This window comes from Perissodus microlepis, chromosome 12, assembly GCF_051167445.1.
Source record: "Perissodus microlepis isolate ML-2025 ecotype Zambia chromosome 12, ASM5116744v1, whole genome shotgun sequence".
Lineage (NCBI taxonomy): Eukaryota > Metazoa > Chordata > Actinopteri > Cichliformes > Cichlidae > Perissodus > Perissodus microlepis.
In genome coordinates this window covers 25346296-25367812 of record NC_140472.1, presented here as the reverse complement: position 1 = coordinate 25367812, position 21517 = coordinate 25346296, and the positions used below count along the sequence as shown (strand labels likewise).

Here is a 21517-nt window from a genome sequence, read left to right as displayed (position 1 = left end):
GTTGGTGCCATTGTTACAGTTTGAATTAAGCTAGAATTTATTTGATGGATGCTAAAGCTGGTCTCTCTTGGAGGGAGTGCCAATTGCCACACACAGACCGGCAGGTATCATGAGTGCACTTGTGTTGTGTCTAACCTACAGTGCTATTAACGTCATTGCAGACTTTTTAAATTTCCTGTTTCAACTCTAATTCATTAGAAATTAAAGTGTTTGGGTGTGGCAGCTTCAATCACTTCACTTAAGTGTTTTGGTATGTACTGCACAAACACCAGACAAATGTATGGTTTCACTCAGGATAATTAAATTCTTATCAGCACTGGAATTCCTGGAAAATGGGTTGATGATGAATTGGTGGAATTGTAGAGAGCAACATTTACAATAAAGACCAACATTAAAAAAAGACAAGTCAAGTACCCAGACATAAAAAGTTGCTGGTACAAAACAATGCATTTTGAAACGATATAATGCGCAAAACAGTGGAGAAGTTTCATTTGACACCAAAAGTCTGAAAGGTTTCCAGTTCTCTGTGCTTGCACATTTGATCAAAGACCCACAGTGAGGCTGTTTGTGTCTGTTGCTTCCTTCTGTATGATACTGGCACCAGGTAAGAGTATTTATGACCAGCATCCATTTATTTATTCTTTTTTTTTTCATTTTTTCTCAGTCTTTGTAAACTATTTTTGTTTGCCTTCAGTATATGGATTAATGTGTTACACCTGCTGGGGTGCAAATCCTGGCAGCTGTACTCGAATATGGACTTGTCCTCAGGGTTATGACTACTGCTCCACCATCCTAGGTAGGCTTCAGTTAACACCATGAGGGGCCCTAATGTCTGCATTTTCTAACAGCATACTTTAAACTTTACCTGAACAAATTGCCAGGTCATGTTTGTTGTCTTTCTCTGTTACAGTTGCTGAAAATATGATCACCAAATAGTGCTTGAGAAGAGATATGTGCAATGTAGCTGATTCTTTGGGTATCAGATGTTGTAGTGAAGACCTGTGTAATGGAGCAAAGCAAACTGGCGTCTTTGTGCCTCTGCTTTTAGCGCCATTGGCTATTATTACACTCTTCATCTGAAGGTCATCATTTTTATTTTCATGCCTTCATAAATTTAAATCTCCTTTAGTTTTGTAAATTTTTCAAAAATGGAGGAGAACACACTGGTAATCAAATGTATTTGTAGCTAAAAGGAAGCCATTGAAATCTAAAAATGATCTACTGAGAGGATTTTGATTTTGATTCTGTTTATCTGCAATTATTCTGATGACAACCTCTGCAGTTTCTCTAATGTTTGATTCAGATACTGTATATTTCGGATGTTTGTTTTCTTTTATTTATATTAAAACAACAACAACTTTATCTTCTTCAGACTTTTTATTGTATAAAAATGTAATGTATCTAAATCTTAAGTGATGGATGGAAAAACCAAATAACAAAGCATTCATCAAGAAAATTGCAGCTAGTTTATTCAGACAACATATTCTCCATCTGGTACATAGCATTGCCTCATTATCTGTGTAGTAATAGAAACCATGCAGCAGAGGGCAGTGTAGGAGAAATCAAATGGTGTCTCTCTTGAGATTCCTGAGATTATCAGAGTTATTGGAGTCATAGAAACTATATAACTATGATCAAATCTATTGAGTGTGTGAATCAGCTTTTACATGCAAACTATGATGACAGTCATTTGGCTTCTTGTATTTGGCATTTTCTTATATAAATATGTTCTATTATTAATTTAAAGAACTGTTCATTGCATTGACTCTCAGCATTATTTTTGTGCTGCATTTCTCCTGATGTAATGTGATAATAATCCACTGTAGTTAAAAAAAGTAGCACTTATAAAATTACACAATGTTACCTTCAAAATGTGCAAGCTAGTGATCTCCAGTATTTACAGACTTATTTAGTTAGATATTTATAGCCGTGCATTAAAATCTAATTTCTCAAAGTGGAGCCAGTAAATGAGCAGTTCTGCAGTTCTGAAAGAGAAAGTTTACACCAAGCAGGGTATTACTTACAAAACTCTATTCAAAGTGATTTATTACATAATGACTGTATTGATGAAAAAAAGTTCAGAATGCTTTTCTCAATCAGTCTTGAGCCAATACAGAGTGAAAAGGAAAGAAACTGGAATTTGGCCTTGCATGCACCTAATGTTACTCTTCCTCTTGTAGTTATGTGGAAAATCTAATCTTCATGATTCAAGAAAATCATTCTTTGATTTTGGTTAAAATTTGGAAAAATATTCACAAGTAGAAAAATACTCTTACATATTTAAGTTTATAAATTTCTTTAGATCAGAAAACAGTTCAAAGATAACTAAACCAAGGGTTGTCTACAAAACCAGTATCCACTGGTTTCTGGGACAAGTAATAATCGTATTTAGACAAGAGGACTGAACAGTAAGATAGCAGCTCTAAAACACTAAGCAAGCTGTGTCTATAAACCATGTGGATGTAATGCACAATAACTAATTGGGAAGTAAGATACTAATTAAGTACTATAATTAGACTCACCAAAACTGGACTACAGACTTCTAAAAAGCTCTGTACTGTAAGACATTATATTTGTCAGATAATTTGAGTCCAAATTAGTGACTCCAATTAGATGAGGCTACCGCTGCCTGTGTCCACACACCTGTAGATCAAAGCAGCAACACCCCTACTTTTAACTTTGCACATACCTTAACAGTACTCAAACGGACAAGTTCATGGACAAACATACAAGCCAATGCAGACCTGTCAAAAATTGCAGTTCCTTCCTTTAGGTGGAACTTGAGTCCAAACAGCAATCAGTCCCCATCAATCCTCCAATGTTAAAATGTCAAAATTCACACCATTAGAAAGCATATTTGAAACCTGGTAAAACACACAGTTTTAGGCTCTATAAGCTCATAACAGTCCTGTAGGGCAGCGGTCCCCAACCCCCGGGCCTCGGACCGGTACCGGTCCGTGAGTCGTTTGGTACCGGGCCGCGAGAGTTGAGGCTCAGGTCTGAAATGTATGGTTTTCAGGGTTTTTATCGGTTTTCAACGTTATTTTGTTATGGTTTTTATCGTTAGCTCGGTTTTTCTGGGTCTATTCACGTGTGTTATGAATAAATCTTCTTTTTTCGGTACTGGTACTAGTTTTATTTTGTTGTATTTATCCGCGACACCTTAAAGGCCGGTCCGTGAAAATATTGTCGGGCATAAACCGGTCCGTGGCGCAAAAAAGGTTGGGGACCGCTGCTGTAGGGGGAATTTTATAATAACTCATCCACCTGGATACCTGAGATAGGTGCATAACTGGGCAGCTGGAGCTAGTTAAAGTCTGGCAGGACTCAACCACTACTTAAAGTAATTAAAGTGGACATCTTCACTGTGTGTAAGTGTGTCTGCATGTGCATGTCCGTGTGCCTGTGTGCGCATGTGTGTGTGTGTGTGTGTGTGTGTGTGTGTGTGTGTGTGTGTGTGTGTGTGTGTGTATGTGTGTGCTGTTCATGCCTTTTGGAGCATTTGAATAGATTAATATCATGGCTTCCTATGGGGTTAAACCATGCCAAAAATTTGTGCTTCAGTTTTGGTGATTAAAATGCTAAAATTTTATTTGTCCTATACTTTTTACCATAATTTTTCTGTATATTGTACCTGTATAGCTTAACTAAGCTTGATAGTGTTAACTGATAAATTAGCAGGCCACCTTTTCATCAATGTAAAATAACTTCTGGCTCCAAAAAACCAACATGGCAGCATACAAAATAAGTTTGCTGAAGTTTCAGAATGCTAAGACCAAAACCAATGAGTAGTATGAGTGGTTCAAACCATCTATTTCTTTGCTGAAGTTGTAGTTTCACTTAGCAGTTCAGTTTTATGTTTTAACATGGGAGTTAATGGGACTGACTTATTTTAATCGTCCACTCCATGAACTGCAGTTTTGTTTTAATGGCTACTGTTTGATGTAGCACACATAAAAATGAGCTGTATCCAGACAATACAATGAAATATAATGAAAAGGTATGACCTCCTTGTTTACCCTAACTTTTACTAACCATGTTATCAGTTAGCTGATTAATACAAAAATATATTATATTACAATATAAAAAAAATATTCACCACTGTAGGTCCTCATAACTGCTTAAATTCTCAAATGAATGGAAAGCTATATAGCAGTAGAAACAGCATAATTATGTCTTTTAGGAATAATACCAGATGGAACTTTGAGAGTCAACTGATACAGTTGAGTAAATCACTGCAGTGGGTGAAAAAATTAGCGCATGTATTGGATATGATTGCTCTGCAGGTCAGCTGCTCTTGTTAACATCTGAAGTAGACTGATTTGCACTAGACATGTGTGAGTAAGTGTGTGTGTTCAGTGATAACAGTTACAATATCAGTTTAATATATCACCTTTATTTGTCTTGAAGTGAAATGAAGTTAATTCACAGTCCTTCCATCAGTCTCATAAAATATATATATTAGGGGTTTATTTGCTGCCAGTCCGGCCAACTTCCACCACGAGACAAAACGTTTTATTAAAAACAGCTTTGCTAATTGAAATCATGTTAATTTTTGTATGTTTTAAAATTTTATAAATATAAATTAATATATGAAGCTTCTTTTTAATCGTTCAAATAATTAGTGATATGAGAGCTCTCCGTTAAAGTGCAGTAAATTATTAGCAAAACAATAAGCGATGAACACAAAACATAATTTTGCTGAATGACCTCCAGAGTAACACTCATCACAGATAGAGGACACTGTTCACTGCTCACCAACCTGCCTGGTGTTTTATTATCATAGCCAACAAGCCAGTGGCCAGAACTGTAAAATATTATCTAAGTACAAAAAGACTGAATTTCTAGTTTTCAAAGCTGCTGCTGCTGCCACTGAAAACACATGTAAAATACAAGAATGTTTATATATATTCTCTTACAGGATTAAATAGCAGTTCATTAAAAGTCTATTCCCACAGATACAAGCTACACAAATAAAGTCCCCAGCGTGCCACTTCTAGGTCTGTGTGTATATTTTTAAAGGGTCTTTATAATAGGAAAAAAATTCAATGTTATGCTACAAATCACATACTGTTGAGAGCATCTCTTTGGGAACAGATTGAGACAGGGAAGGAAAGGAGGAGGATACTGAATAGGAGTGACCGATTTTTCTTGTTGATGTGTATTCATTAACCAGTCCCGTGTAAATAATATCTTAAATAAACATTACTCTCTCATTTTCTTACATCAGTGTTAATAATAATATAAGCATGCCTCGTTCTGTAAAGGGTCACACATCATCCACAAGGACTTGTGACACATATTAGCCTGACAAACTCATTTCTAGTCCACGATGATAGGCCACTAAAATTACATTACGGAGTATTTGATGCTGGTGTGCATAAAGCTAGAAAGAAAACAAAACATCTGACTATTTTCCTTTCAATGGCACCCAAAGTGCATTTCATTCTCTAATGAAGGCTGAAAATTGCAACAGATCGAGCGAAAAAAGACATCCGCTGGTTAATTGAATCATCACGGCTGAGCAGGTTTGAGATTAATTCCACGTAAGGAGAAGATCAAAAGAGAGCCACTCAGAAGGATGTCGAGAGGAATAAGAATGCTGAGGCTTGTGGGATAATCCCATTAAGAGCTGCACATTCATTCAGAGTTATGATCCACAGTTGTAGGCCTATAGTATGCAAGAGATTAGGGTTAAACAGTCAGTGACGGAGAGTGGTCATACTTTTAGAAAAATGTGGTGTTATAATTCTATGCTGTCTGTATTAATCCCTTTTAATTATGAGCATTGACGAACCACTATGAAAGCTATTTTAGAGTTTGCATCTGGAGCAAATTGGATTATAAAAAATAGAAGAAGTGCATGCGTCATTGCTTAATACTGATTGCCAGGAACATAATCTTAATGCTGAAATGCTCATACATGTTCAAATTGCTGTCATTTAAAGGTATATCAAGGATATCTCTGAATAAAATGCAAAGATTCCATCTAGACTTCATGTTTTTTTTAGTTTTGATATAAGGTGGTGTATCTGTGTGCAGCAATATGAACATTTTACTTTTGGACATAATGTACATTAGCGTATGCTAATGAAATACATTTTTCACTTGTAAGGATCAGTGCCATCCATCTATGTTTATCTATCATCCGTTCAGTTCAGGGCCAGATGTGGGGTAGAGCCTCTCCCAGCTGTCATAGTGTGAGATTTGGGGTATATCCTCAACGGGCCACCCGTCCATCACAGAGCTAACACAGAGAAGCAGGCAACCATTCATACTCATATTCACACCTATGGCAAACTTATATGTCTTTCAACTGTGGGAGGAAGTTGTGTCTGGAAAAAACCCACGCAGGAACAGAGGGTGCTTGCAAACTCCACCCAGAAAGACCCAGGCTTGCCGCTACACCAGATAGTGTGGTTGCAGGAGATGGCTGCCCTTCTGTGAACCTGGTCTGGTTTTGCTGGTTTCTTCTTGCTTAAAAGGAGTTTTTCCACTGTCACCAAGATCGTGCTTACTTGTTGGTGTTTTCTCACTAATACTGCAGGGTCTTTACCTCACAGTATAAAGTGCACTGGAACTTCTCAACTGCTGTCACGATTCAGTGCTACAATAAATTAACTTGAATTTAATTGAATTAAATTTAATGAAATGCAATTCAAGTTCACGTCACTTAAATTCAGTCTCACAGAAACTCATAAAAATGCAGTAGCTCGTATGTATTAAGAGCCTGGCCAGATTAAAGCATTTCTCTCTTCAGCTCTAAAGAAAGTAGCGTTAATCAGTCAAATGGGTGGATGCCACAAAACATACCAGTAAAGCAAGCCCTGAGGGAATATGCAGTTATATAATGAAATCGAAGTAGACCTGGAAAAGGAGAGCTGCTCACAAAAACAGTGAAAATGTGCTTCATCATGCAGTTCATATTTATTTCTTAAATCGTCGAGGCAATATAAAGAAAAGAGGCAGCAGGGATGTCAAACTAACTAAAAACCACAAACAACAAATTTTAATGACAAATAATTAAAAAGGAAAAAAAATCCACTATCACCCATAACTTTAAGGAGAATATTCTTTTTAAATAAATAGGCTATGATCAAAGCTAACATAATAGCTTAATAAAATATTTGGCAAATACAATACAAAATACTTACTAATACAATTAGTTAAATGTGACACTTTCATTAAAGTGGTATTTTTTAACAGAGAGATGAATGACTGTGTGTGCTCACAAGTGTACATATGCGTATGTGTTGTGACATCTTATTCCACAGTGCAGAAGTTTTCCAAACTGTTCTCTCGGGCCTTGGGAAGCTCATTGTGTTCCAGTAGTCGGTACTGGAAGGAAACGCGGTTGATATAGTTCCCACTGGACACGAGCCTCACCACTGAGTTATCACAACCAATCTTCATCTGGGCTGAAGGGCCACAAGGAGAGGAAAACACATACTTTACACTCTGCCATCCAAGAATTCTTGTTCTGTAGCCAGCCCTACTTACTCTGTTTACATTGGCAGCAAAAACATTTACTTTGTATCTGTATTGCAGTATTTTTACAACTAAAAACAGCAAATATATGCAAACATAAAATTTGAATTGCATTGGATATTTCACTATGTGGGATGTTTTTATTTTGTAGGACTCTTTTACAGCACATCATAATTACTAGTAAAAGTGTTTCTTGGACACAGTGATGGACACAGACTCACCGAGTCCACTGAGGGAGAAACAGAGGTCGGCCACAGGGAACATCTTAGAGGTATCCACCCCATTCCCTCCCAGCAGCTCCACATAGTCACCTGACCCTGAGCAGCCAGACCACGCCAGTCTCTGTAAAATAAATGATCAACAAAATATTTTGATGGTGAAGTCCAGATAAAGAGTTTACTTTGTTACATAGAAAACTGCCATTAAAACTTCCTGTGGAGCTCTTTGGACCAATAAAAGTACTATATGTTAACCTGGAAAAGGCCAACCAAGTGGAGATGTGATTCCAGGGTTTCATGGTACTCTATTGAGCGGGTGCTTGTAATACAATGAAAAAGTAATACTGCAAAGGATTCAAATGAAATGACTTCATTTGACTGAAAAATGTTTACACAAACGATTTTTGTAATATTTGAATTTGGAATACATACAGTTTTCCTCAGAATTTAAACAGAAGCAGTTGACAGGATGTTGTTTTTCAGATAATTAAAAATGAATATTTTACTTTATTACTTTATTATTTATTATATTACACCTTTATGAGCATGCTTTGTACCACTTTTCTCCTTCTCTTATTCATAGAGAGTTGCATTTCATGTAATAGCTTTTATGACTACTCATTACTAACTATTAATTAATTAATAAGTACTACTTATTTATGGGTTTTTTTCCCATTAACACATTTTCCATTACACACTTCAGCTCTTGTTAACGTTAGTTAACCTCACTTATCTAATAGTGGATGAAATTGTCATTATAGTAGAAATTGTAGTAATCTGGGAGCCTCTGCTTAGCGTTCTGGTGATCGTCTGGTTCTACCAGACACCAGAGAAGCTTCTCTGCATTGTTGTATTTATATGTAATGTATTTATATATTTGTTTGTTTATTTAACAGAGGCTCTGTCAAGCTGCACAGAGTAGATGAGGAGGGCAGGACATCAGGCACAGGAATGTCACAGAAAATCTGCTCAGTTTTCAAAATAAAAGATCCCGTGGAAACTACACCCTCTGTGTATTTGAAGCACTTTACCGGACAAAACTGTGTAACAGATGAAAAGTCAAGGACATGGTGTATTTCAGGGGTAAGACTTCGATATGACTGGTAAGTGCTCTGCTGTGTTCACCTGCTAGCTTTTTTCTAAAATTCATAAACTGTTATTAAAAATGTTTATTAGACTTATGGTTATTATTTTATTATTTTTGACTTCCTTATTTAACATTAAAAACTGAGGATAATCTATAAACATTTAGTATGAGGGTTTAACATTATAATCTACACACAATGAATAATATTTAGTTTAGCTAAAGTGGTTTGCTCAAACTCTTCCATCTATTAACCACAGTGATGTTTTCATTTAGTCTCATTAGACCATTTACCATTGAGGATTTATTTTCTGTTTTCTTTTTTTTCACCTATTGGAGTGGGACTTATGAACACAGAGTAATTTACAGTGGCAGTGTGGCTCAGCAGCCAATTTGCCAAACATAACACTGTTTTTGGATGACTCTCCAAAATCCTGGATTACTTTCAATGACAATATTTTCAGTTGACTGTGGTTTATTATCAGCATGTGGTGAATGCAACAGAAAATTGGAAACTATCCTAATAGATTCTGGTATGAGTAGAATGGTCATCCATCTGTAATAGGACTAACAAAGTGAGACGGTGGACCAATCACATCATTCATGATATAAAATCACCAATTAACCCAGTTGTTCTCAAACTTTTTCTGGCATGCCCAACTTTAGTTTACATCCTTTTCCCTTAGTCTTCCACACAGTTGGAGGACCACTGGATTAACCTAACCTACCATAACATACTTTTGAGCCTGAATACCTGAAAAAAGTCATCTCTGGCACAATGAGAACATGAAATTCTACACTGAAAGGCTTCATTCAAGCTCCAGGCTTCACTTTAGTTTCAGTCTCATAACTGTTTGTTTTTCATTTCCTGTGTTCATCAGCTTCCCTCTAGATGTAGGAAGATGACATCCTTGTGCTAATTACGCCTACTGAGCTCTGATCGATCAGTTAAAGTGATTTCCCCATTACAGTTAGGAAAATGAAATTAATAAATCTCTGTAGTTAAACAAAACTTTATTAAATTAAAATAAAATTAAAATCAAAATTGCCAAGTACTAATAAAATTTGTGTGACGACATAGACAAACATGCAAATATTATTAATAGCTTTAATAAAAAAATATATATCACACTCTGAATGCGTTTAAAATGTCCAACTGAAGCTAAAGGTCTATTTAAAGTGTCAGAATTTGGCCTCAGTAAGATATTTATTTCACAGAGAAAAGAAGATCGTGTGTGTGACTGTGGGCACATGCATGCGTGTATGCATGTGTGTGATCTACCTGTGGACTTAGCTCATTGCTTTTGGCCTGCCCCAGGCTGAGTTCTGTCAGTCGGATCTCCACGGGGTAGATGATGGAGAAGCTGCAGTTCTTGCGCTGATGTGGCATCACCATGGTGAAGCTTCCCTCTGGACTCTGAGACATGATGTTACAGGCTTTCCACACGAACAAATCGACACATGCACAGACAGGAGAAGAGATTTCACATTTCCAGTTCTCCATAACCTGAGAAACTCATTACTGACACTTCACATCACAAAGAGGACAGAATCAGAGGGTGGAAGCTGGAAAGGAAATCCAATTCTAGTTCTGATCACAGAACTGAAAGAAAGAAAGAAAAGTGAATTCATAAAAGCATTACGGAAAAGGGAGTCTGAAAATGTTGCCACTTTGTTCATATTGTTCCCTTCACATTTTTGTGGTAAAGAAACCGAGCTAATCAAATGTGAAGAGAGACGTTTGAAGCTTAGATTCATGAGATTCCTTAATCAATTAAACAATTAAATGTTGTATTTGTATCTTTTACATCCAATTTTTGGTAAGAGCCACTATCACAGTCACTATCTAGCTTACCATTGGTAAATATTACCCATCAGTAACGGTTACCTTACCATTTCGATCATTCGTTCATTGTTACTTTTGCTTTTCCTCCATCAAACATTTATACATATCATTCAGTTTATCCACTGTGTTTAGCAAGCTTGCTAAACACAGTGGATAAACTGAAATTGTTAACTAGCACCACAGTCTAAACTTTAGACTGTGGTGCTAGTTAACAATTCCAGTTGTTTATCCATACTTTTATATAGCTGTTAGCTCCATTCTGTTTGCCAGCCAAACTTTTAGATTTAAGGAATGTTCTAGAAACACTCTGACTTTTATTATGTAATAAATGAGTAACACTGTTATGTTGCATGGAAAAATATGTGAGGTAGCTTTATTGTCACTTTGATTAGATCATATATAAGGCCTAAACTGCAGACGGTTGCACTTAATGGTGAAAAAGGGGATAAACCACTGTTAACCTATAAATAATTAATTGAAGCTGCTGGGGTTTTTTTTTGTCTGCAGCCTTTATTTCCTTGTCTTTGTCTTACAGCCAGACGGTGACAGTTATGTTTCTTGACACAATGTTAACGCTGTGTTTGTCAAACAGCTGGAAAACAGGTGCATCCTTCTCACTCAATTCGTTACGCTCGCTCTTGGCCTTGATTAAAGCTCGACCAAGCACAAATGTCCAGGAAGTACACTCATGCGTGCACACAAATGTACCCCTCATTTCACAAGACATATAAAAAAAACAAAAACAAAAAAATAACACAAATCTTTTACACGAAGACTTGAAAGTGTTTTATGTTTGGTTTTAGATGTTTTGGCCACAAACTGATCTTAGTGATGCATAACAAGACTCACGGAAAGGGTTGTATAGTTTCTTGACAGCGAGGGTGAAGCCACTAGCAGGGCTGTGAATGCGAAAGAAGATCATGGCAACATTCTGAGAAGAGCGGCTGGTGGCTCCTGGTGCTGTGGAGGAACAGTAGTCTGTGTAGCGCTCGTAGAGGGGTAAAGGATGGTCCTGATTGCTGGGGAACTTCTCTCCCTTCAAAACCCAGCCATCAAATATCTTGAAGAGGAACATATGATATGGAGTAAATACAAACATTAATGCCTTTACATACTTAATTTCAGCACACTTATTCCACACCTTCAAATACAAAACATGAAGCAGTTTCTGAAAATACAAGGCATTAATTTTTAAAATGTGGAAGAAGCCAAGGACAGCTGGCATGTCCAAATTAAGCTGTTAACTATATGACTAAGAGAGAACTCATCAGCTTTATGTAAGAAACCAATTCGGTTTTACAGAAAGAAACAAGCAATCTAATTGCCAAGATTTTTTCCCCCTATATGTTTCTTTCTGGCATGCTGAGAGCAGTAAGTGAACTGGAGTCACATTTCTGGTTTGTGTGCACAGACTTGGTCAAATAAAAATGATTCTGATCCAGTGGGTTGGTGAAAACAAATCTTTGTGTTTTCTATGAAACTTAAGCCATGAATCATCATGTTTTATTGGGTAATCCGACATGCCATACAGCACATTCTACACTGCTGTGCTGTGAATATTATTTAATTACAAGCATAATCCAACATGAATTTCATTCTAAAAATATTCTGTAAATCTCATCTCTTAAAATGAGGTGTGTTGTTTTGTTTTATTGAGCACATTAATCCTACTAATATTTACACAAATCTGCTCTTGGTTTCTAGATCACATGCATGTAAACCTAGGCTTTATGAAATTCTAATGTCCCCCTTTCCATATGCCATGAACTGAAATCTGCACTGGCAGGCTTGGCTTCAGAACTAAAGCCTTCTCTTCCCACTCTTGCTCTGGGTAATGTGACCAATGCAGAAAGCATCCAGTGTGGTGTTTGGCCCTTAAACGCCGCCTTAACCCTGTTTGGCCTAATTTCAAACGCACAGGAAGAAGATGAAATAGAATTCAGAGTTTAAACCAAAAAAAGCCTTGGAGTCCCTGCCTTTCACTTAAAAGAGGGGTTGGATATGTGTGGGGGCTATTTTTAGTGTGTGTGCCAACCTTTATGAAATCTCCAGCGCTGCAGTCGATGCTGACGTCAGACAGCTCCAGACTGATGACTTCACTGGGCTCAGCTATGATGAAAGCTGCACATGCCAGCTGTGGCTTTGATGCCACAAAGGTGAAGAGGCCATCAGTGGCCAGCATGTCCAAGCATCCTACAAACCACACACACAGTCAGTTTTCCATTTCAGACAAAAAATACATATAAATATTCTGGAGACTAGTACTTAGAGCTCTTCTTCCCCAGCTGAGCACCCAAAGCACTTTTTATTACAAGTCTTATTCACCCAAACTCATTTTTTTTGGCAGCTCAGGGTTCAGCATCATGCCCCAGGATACTTCAACAGGTAGAATGGAAGAGTTGGGGATCAAACCACTGCCCTTCCAAATGCTTGACAGCCCATGCTAACTCCTGAGCCACGGTTGGTCCCTAAGCCCAACTATAACAACTTTTCGCCTAACTCTTAAACTTTAACTTACCTTAACTAACCTTAGCCCAGTCCCAAACCTACCCTGACCACACCAAGTAACCAAAGTAGAATTAAAGATTAAAGACCAAACTGGATTGGTCCCCATAAGTGACTATGAAATATATACACCCCCAGAATACAGGGGAGGCAAACACACATATGAACACACACACACAGCCAGATACAAAATACATTACACATATATTGGGTTCAGAAAACATACTGGATTTGAGTTTAGTCTTAATAATTTCTCATGAGGTCAAAGTGTTACTCAGAGCACAGCATCAGTTTTCATTTAAAAATGTTTGCCTGGATTAATGCATTAATTATTTAACGTCTTTAGTAGCCTTCTAATTAAGTGACTGAATGGGCACTGGTGCATAAATGAACATTCACCCAATTACTGTTTCAAATCCAGGAATTGTTATAATTCGGTGATTTAAAGCTATTTTTAAGCAGTTCTTACTGAGAGGTCGGCGGAAAATAAAATCCTCTGATTCTCTTTTCTGGGCCAAACTCAGCAAAGAATATAATCCCTCTGAGGCTTCATTGTCCTGAAAAGAAGAAGGAAAACAAACAAGTAAATATAAACAAACAGAAAACCTAAGATTTCACCTCTGGGCTGCTCATAAAAACTTGACAGACATGAGTTCAGACTGCCTCACTTGATCAAAAATTCCACTTTGCTCGACTACAAACGCGACCTTACCTCGATGTAGCGAGCGAGCCCCATCCTTAATGAAACGGAGATAAGAAAGAGAAACAGCTGTGTGCGCAGAGCCACCGACATGCTGAAGTGCGTCTCTCGAGGAGTGTGTCCCGAAGCTGAGGGGAGAATAACGGAGCTGCCTGTGAGATCGCAGCTTTTATAGCAGCCCAGACAGGCAGGCAGGCCGACATCAGAGGGTTAGTGACAAACATTTAGCCGTGCGGACTTAAAAATGACTTTGATAATGAGTGAATAAAAGCGGTCATTCAAGGCTGTTTTAGGGAATTCAGATGTTTAGAAACTAATAATTACTGCGTATGAATTCATTGGAGGAAATGCAATACTTGAAACATGTCGGTGTTTATTAAAATCGCTACACAGCTTAACATTGAGTAGACTGGCTAACATAGTGCTTTGTGGTCAATTTGGTGACTCTTCATTGAAAAATAATAGCTCGTGGGACATATTTGAACTGCCAAATACTGTTGATATTGATTCTTCAAGTCTCAGGAACACTGATAAGAGGGATGAACCGTATTTTTTCTCCCAAAGGATATTCCCTCATTTGCTGTTTTGATGGCCATGGTGGTGCTGGAAACACATTTGTCCAGAAACTCTCATTGTGTTCAGTAAGGTTGGAATCTGTTAACTGCTCCAGCAAAACTGAATAATTCACGTTATTTGCATTTCAAATAAGTCCTGCTGTGACATCTCTTGTGTTGTCACCCTGGATGGGACCACTCCCATAAGGATAGAAATGATTCACTATAACTGCATAACTGGGTAGGTAGGATTACTAGGATCACTCCGAACAACTTTATTTTGATTTGCAGTGATCCTTGACTCTAAGGAGAGAAATGCTCTCAAACAATAATAGCAAAATACTCCTGAGCTATTACAGAGGTTATGGATCCCCCTTACAGTGGAGGTCAAGCATTCATGCCTGTACCAGTCTCTTTCTGTGCGTCACATTTGCCCAACTGTGATGAACGATGACTCATCTGATACCACTTCTCCCACATGTGTCTCTAGACCAGTACCTCTGGATTTTGCACCACTGAACTCTTCAGTGTGCATTCATCTCTGTAATAAGGATTGAAATGAATCTTAATACAATACGACTCTATTTTTTGATGGACTCTTCTTACTGACACTGTCAGGAGGAAGAACTCCTGCTTTATTTTTACTTGCATATCACACTAATGCAGGAGCATCACAATCATCAAATAGGCAATGTCAGACCAAATATTCTGTGTTTCTGTAAAATTTCCATAGATCTAAATGCTGATGTCACTTCACCATTCCTATGAAAACACCTGTTAATGGAATAGGCTATTTGACTGAAGCACCTGCCATCTGTGCCCCAACAATAAGCCCTCTTATAAAGTCCCTTCGATCTTTTCCTCTTGCCATCTTGATACAAAAGCAGAACTGAATGGGCCTGCTCTGAATTTTTATAGATGACTGGATGTTAACTGCTTAATTGTATGGTGCAGTGGTCCAGGGTGGAAGCATCTGCACTCTCCACTTTTTCCTGCAGTTTGTCACACAAATGAATATATTGAGACTTTGGCGGAGAAAAAATGAACCTCATGCGCTCTTTTATATATACACTTTTCGGACATGAATGCTCAGATTGCAAAAGTCATGAATTCTCAGATGTCCTTTGAGATACTGAATGAGTCAGAGTTTATACAGTGCCAGTCATGAGTCAACCTTCAGCTAAAGAACCACTTTCAATTTGGTTTCAGTCTATTACTTTTGCCTGACATTTGGGCATCGGGGAGCACAGAATTGCAGTGGTTAGTGCTGCTACCTCACGGTGAGATTGCCATGAATCTTCTAGCTTGGTTTAGAGTTTTTCTGAGCACGCATGTTCTGTCTGTGCACCTCAACAACCTCTCACAGTTCAGTGAAAAGCATGTTAAAGTGTTCACTGATCCTAAATCGAGTTTTTTATTTGAATTATGAGCTGAAGTGTACTCTGACAAGTGGGATAGGCTGGAGTTCCTGCCTATTTTGTGTTTTATCCCCATTTCCAAAATGCTGGATTTAAGTAATTTGATTGCATGTAAATTTTCGATGCCATTGTGTTGCATACCTTCAATGTAAAATAATGATGGAATTCGGTTGAAAGAAATTTACTTGATTGATAAACACTCAGTTTATACCAAGCATATTTTCCATAATGATTAATTATTTTAATTAATACATCTTTGATTTTATATAAAGAATCTTTTTTGTTCCTGCTTCTGCTTTCTGATCAGCAACTTGTGGCCTGATGGGACTAATATGTGCGACAACTTTTGACTCACTTGCTGGTTACTATTAAGACTTAAGAGACATCTGTGACAACTGTGATAACTATCTTTTTAAGGACGTGTTTTAGCTCCCCGTCTCTAATAAAGGAACTGTGAGGAAATGAGGTGTTTCTCTGCAAGAAGTCTGAAGTCTGACTTACTGACTGAGGTCAGTTAGTCAAACACTCATCAGATTAGAGAGGATAATTAGAGAGAGGATACTACAATGATTTTTTATATTTCACATAGCAGTTTGATAGAAGTTTGATAAAAGGTGCTTTGTGTTCCACTGTTTCAGATACTGCAAGCAGACCTCTATTAGACTGAGTAGAATACCACCAAATTTTGCCACAGATTTGTGCTTGTGCTATAGCCTGCTTTCTTCTGTGTTTGGAGAGATATAACCGCTTTGCTTAGATTTTTATTTATTTATTTTACTTGTTTTTGCTGGCCAATTTGACAGCCAGGAAATCAAAATGGACAGCTGTGGTCTAAATAACATCTTTGGACAAAGTGAGAACAAAATGAGCAGTGAGTCATACCGTATACTGCACACGAAAAAAGAAAAAAGACCGGAATATGTGTCCGGAAGGAGAAAGTGAGAAAGAGCCAACAAGGGAGAGTGAGAGGCTGCGATGTAGTTCAGTTTGTTTTGACATAGGAAAGTCATTTAGAGTTGACCACTTTTAGCTGCCTGTGCTGCCGCTGTGAAAGGTCAAACTCAGATGTATCTGAGTGTAAGAGACGATGATCAGCCTGTCAGCACTCATACACACATCTGATAAAATAGCCCTCTATTTCTGTCATTCGTCTGAAATGAAGATGAGAGACTGTGCGTAAGTGCGCCTTGAGCTAATTATAGCTGACATTTTTTTCCATCGTTATTAAGGTCTATGATGCCACACAGAACAACAAACCAAAAAAAATAATGAACATAATGAATAACATTTACTATAACAGCCTGTCAGCCTGTTGACTTTTAATGCTGATGACCTATTCGAGGTGTGTTACTTTCATCTAAAAGCCAGTAGTCAGTGTTAATAATTAGTTGCCTCACAGAGTCATTGCGTTGTGAAGATGCCTCAACCTATTAGCCAGAGTCTCACTGTTTAAAGTGTGTTTTGCTAATCCGAATGACACCACAGGAAAGGGAAAATGCTCGCAAAATGCTACGTGGTGAGTGCCCATGTGTGTGTATTTCCTGGTGTTAAATGCTCGTCCCTTAGCAATTTCATGTGATGTGATGTGTGCGTATGTGTGATGCGGAGCTGTGATACATACTGTAATTGTTAAAATCCAATTTATTAAATGAATTGATAGATTTTAATGAACACGTAACCCCAGAGTCTGATTATACTGCTCTAAATGATGAACAGATACAGCAATTCCCTCAGTGCTGGCCTATTTGAAGAGTTCATTTTCTAATCTAATAACCATATTTAACAACCACTCTTCCCCTATTACCTCCCCAGTGTATCACCCTGACTGAATGAAGGGTGAGAAAGAATGAATGAATTGCCATCCTGTGCTACCCATGGATGAACTTTCTCTGTAAATGTGTTATTCTTGGGGAACCATAAAAATACAGTACTAGCATGACTAAACCAACAGCACACAAGAATATCCCAGTAATTGTGATATGAAAAAACGGACAGAAAAAAAACTCAGTACATTTGAATATTAAAATCAGAACATCAAATTCAGATGTGTTTAAAATGTTTTAAATTTAGATACCATAAATATCATCATGAAAAAAAAAACAAGCGAGGAGCCAGCTGCTTCTGTCTTCACCAGACAAAAGGCTACAACACCATCTGGTGGCAAATGCAGAAACAGGTCTATTTTTGCTTCAAGAAATGCACGAATCAGTGGTAACTTCTCAATGATGCTCCAAGTGGCAATGACAAATCCTTCCCACAGTTTTCTCAAAAAGGCAACTGATTTGGTTTATCAGGATTTTCCTATAGATAGAAGCAGTTTAAAACAAACTCAAAGGAGTGTGATTTGCTGTATCTGGGATGATTGCCCCAGCTGGCAAGATGTGACAGTCACCCCTCCATGTGGTTAAAGTTAAATCACAGTGATTGTTGACTGCAGACATTAGTGTCTTAACCCTGTCTTACTGCCCAGCATGCAACCTCCTTTTGAACACCTGCTCCCTGGCAAACGTAGCACATGTAGCTAAGTATTTTTGATTTTTTTGTTCATTGTGTGTTGCCTCCTTTACACACATAGGAACACACATTTCTTGTGCGGATCTGTCTGTCAACACAGCGGTCCAGCCCGGCTCTCCCCACTGCCTGACTGACCCATTCATCTCCTGTGTGGGCTGTAATGAGCTGACCCTCCCCATTTGGACCAACCTGACAGAGAGAGATTACTTTAAAGTCTGCATGGATTTTCTCCTTTGTCCCCTCCTCCCCATTCCTCTCCCTTGAAAGTGGCTAATTCAAAGTGCATTAATGAGGAGCGATGGATAACACACTCTTCTTTTAATTACCTTCCAACCAAGTTCTTCAGGGGAGGTCTGGTGACTCCCATCTGACACTGGCCTGTTTATTTGGTTTGGTTTTTACCAGTTAGACTTTTGTGTGATGCATTATGTAGTCAGAAGAGATCATGCTGAAGCATTTATGGGTTATAGGGACAACACGTTAAAAAGAAAAATAATAAATGTACAAAATACATTTAGATAAAAACAGTTTTTTTTCTTAACGTACATCTTTTAAAAAAAATCTTCAATCTATTATTGGCGAGGCTATTGAACAAACACGGATTATGCTAATATTAAGAATAAAATACTGAGGTATTGTATACACTGAAATGAGCAACTGGAACATGATGTGAAGAGCTTTTTGTTGTCTGTTTCCTAGTAAGCACATTCACAAATTATACTGGGATGATTGATGGTGCATGCAGACGATGAGAATAATTCTACATAATAGTATAATTACAAAGTGTGATGCAAAATAATTGTTCTGGAGCCAACAGGGACCACTTTCCCCAATGAAACACAATTAGGTAAACTGATATAAACAGAGAGCAGGATTTAACAGAAAAGCTTAGGGAGTAAGATAATCACTTAAAACAAATCAACTCCAGTTTTGTTTGGATGATGAAATCGATTGCTCAAACTAAAAAATAAAATAAAACTCACTATTTCATGTGTATGCTTCTATTATACTAGTTTCTTTATACACTTTGTTTTGTTTTTTTGTGTAATAATAATGGATTGGATTTTTATATAGTGCTTTTCAAGGCACCCAAAGCGCTTTACAATGCCACTATTCATTCACTCACTGGTGGAGGCAAGCTATGGTTGTAGCCAGAGGGGCAGATTGACAGATGCGAGGCTGCCATATCGCAGCATCGGCCCCTCTGGCCAACACCAGTGGGCGGTAGGGTAAAGTGTCTTGCCCAAGGACACAACGACCAGGACAGAGAGCCCAGGGATCGAACCGGCGACCTTCCGGTTACAGATACACTTCCCAACCCCCTGAGCCACGGTCGCCTCGATAAAGCATAGTCTTACATAAAGTGTAGTAACTAACTCAAGCATGATCCTCAATATCAGTGCTCACCAAACCTGGTATGGTAAAATAACACAAGCTATTGCTTAAACTTTCTTTAAACAAATAAGGCAAAAATCACCCTTAGTCATAGGGATTTGGTGGCTTGATGTTGTTTTTGGTTCTTCAGGCCATGCTCCTATTTGTACAAAGTCTCTGGAGGCTCCTGTATGTCAGACAGTGGCCTTTCAGCTCATATCTTGGAAATCATTTTTTCAATTTCAAGCAGTGACTGTGGGAAAAAAAGCAGACACTTGTCTGATGTTTTTATTTATGTGAGTCAGTGGCTAACTTGAGAGAGCCTGAGAGTACCTTGTGGCAAGACAGTTGCCATTTGTAAGGCAGGAACAGTGCAGAAGACAAGTATATAGTTGAAGGTCTTTAATTGGCTGTTAAAACCTCTTACTCCTTCAAAAAATGATTTTAGGTCAGCTCCAAATACTTCTGGCTAAGTCCTGGGCAACATTATTTATCTCTTAACTCTTCGGAGGAGGGGAACTTTTCTTGCTTTATATATTGACAGACTTTGCCTGAATGCCAGCATAATGAAAATCTTTTTATACAGCTCATACTGATCTTGTGCATCAGTTTAAAAAATATAAAATAAACATTTTCTTCCACCTGCTTAGAGTTTCCTCACACTCTGAAACATGTCTGCTCAAGGCAGAGATGGGTGGACCTTTAAATGTGTTCCTTCATCATTCAGGCTCACTGTGGTCTGGGCAGTCTTATCCAGCCTAATACACATTGATTAGTCTACATAATCAATGTATTCAATGACAATGATTCAGTACACTGCATAAATTTATCGACTGCAATCAGCTATAAACAGCAGCCCTTTTTTCATCCACTTTCTGTTTTATTAACTAGGTTTTGATGGAAAAATAATTCTCTGCAGAGTTAACAGACATATTTCATTAAGTGATTAAGTGATACCGAGGTGAAATAAAATCTATTGACCATCTGTCTGGTTTTTCTTGAGAAAAAAAAATGGCATGAACGATTAAAAAACAGCACTGCGAGCTACCAAACAGCTACCAGAAGGTGGCACTGTTTAGCTGCTGTTGGCTTTACTGGCAGTTCTTTGTTACTTGTTCAACCTGAAGAGTTTCACATTGAATTATCTTTCTGTCTTAACAAAGGTGAACGAATAGCAACACAACAAATACAAGCAAAAATCAGATTCACCCATGATTAAAATTCATGGATTCAGAAAATCAAATCACAAAATTAGGCATCACAACAGTTGGATGATTTAGTCACATACCTGCTTTATGCTGTAATACTAAACCAGTTTACCCAGCTGTATTCTGCTTTAACCTTTGAAAACAAATCTACTCTTTCAGTGTAGATGAGAAACGTTTTTGGGGAATACCAGAACACACTTGTCTGCTCTTACAATTTCAAAACCCCGTCTAGAATGAAACAGAATGCCAAGTGATATATCATTTTTCACTAGACAGTTGAATAAAAAGAAAAAGTGCAGTAGGAAAACCCCGACGTGAGGCATGTAACTTTGCTACTCCTGGTTTCCGTGGCCATGCATGACCAGGTCATGTAATGAATGTTGATAAAGTAGAAAAGCCGCTTTAATCAGGACGGATCACTGTGCAGAGGTGGAGAATGTCAGAGAGAGCAGGCACAGCTGCTTAGTGAGAAATCCAATATTGACTGTCGGGATAAATGTCCTGCATATTCTCTCATCTGTCCCAGGGGCCGTGGTATTATGCCTCTCACGTTAGCACTCCTAATTGGATTAAAAATGGCTTGTTATTGGGAGAAAAATGACTGAAAA

The 21517-nt window shown here is 37.9% G+C and overlaps 1 protein-coding gene across 1 annotated transcript; it reads right to left on the bottom strand.

The window, feature by feature from the left end:
* Positions 1-6903: 6903 nt before the first annotated feature.
* On the bottom strand, positions 6904-14003 carry LOC146376383 (corticotropin-releasing factor-binding protein-like). Its single transcript, XM_084947157.1, has 7 exons — positions 13854-14003; positions 13611-13698; positions 12672-12829; positions 11486-11696; positions 10073-10227; positions 7710-7830; positions 6904-7418 (listed from the first exon to the last, which is right to left on the bottom strand). The coding sequence occupies exons 1-7, from the start codon at positions 13932-13934 to the stop codon at positions 7264-7266; spliced, it is 969 nt and encodes a 322-aa protein (XP_084803283.1). The 5' UTR covers positions 13935-14003; the 3' UTR covers positions 6904-7263.
* Positions 14004-21517: the final 7514 nt, after the last annotated feature.

What these genes read in the sequence shown, in the direction of transcription:
- LOC146376383 (XM_084947157.1), bottom strand. Translation starts at nt 13,934, where the DNA reads ATGTCGGTGGCTCTGCGCACACAGCTGTTTCTCTTTCTTATCTCCGTT. An exon ending in GGCTCGCTCGCTACATCGAG is followed by an intron (nt 13,699 to 13,853) that starts GTAAGGTCGCGT and finishes TCTTCTTTTCAG; the next exon opens with GACAATGAAGCCTCAGAGGG. An exon ending in GCAATGAGCTAAGTCCACAG is followed by an intron (nt 7,831 to 10,072) that starts GTAGATCACACA and finishes TTTATTTTACAG; the next exon opens with AGACTGGCGTGGTCTGGCTG.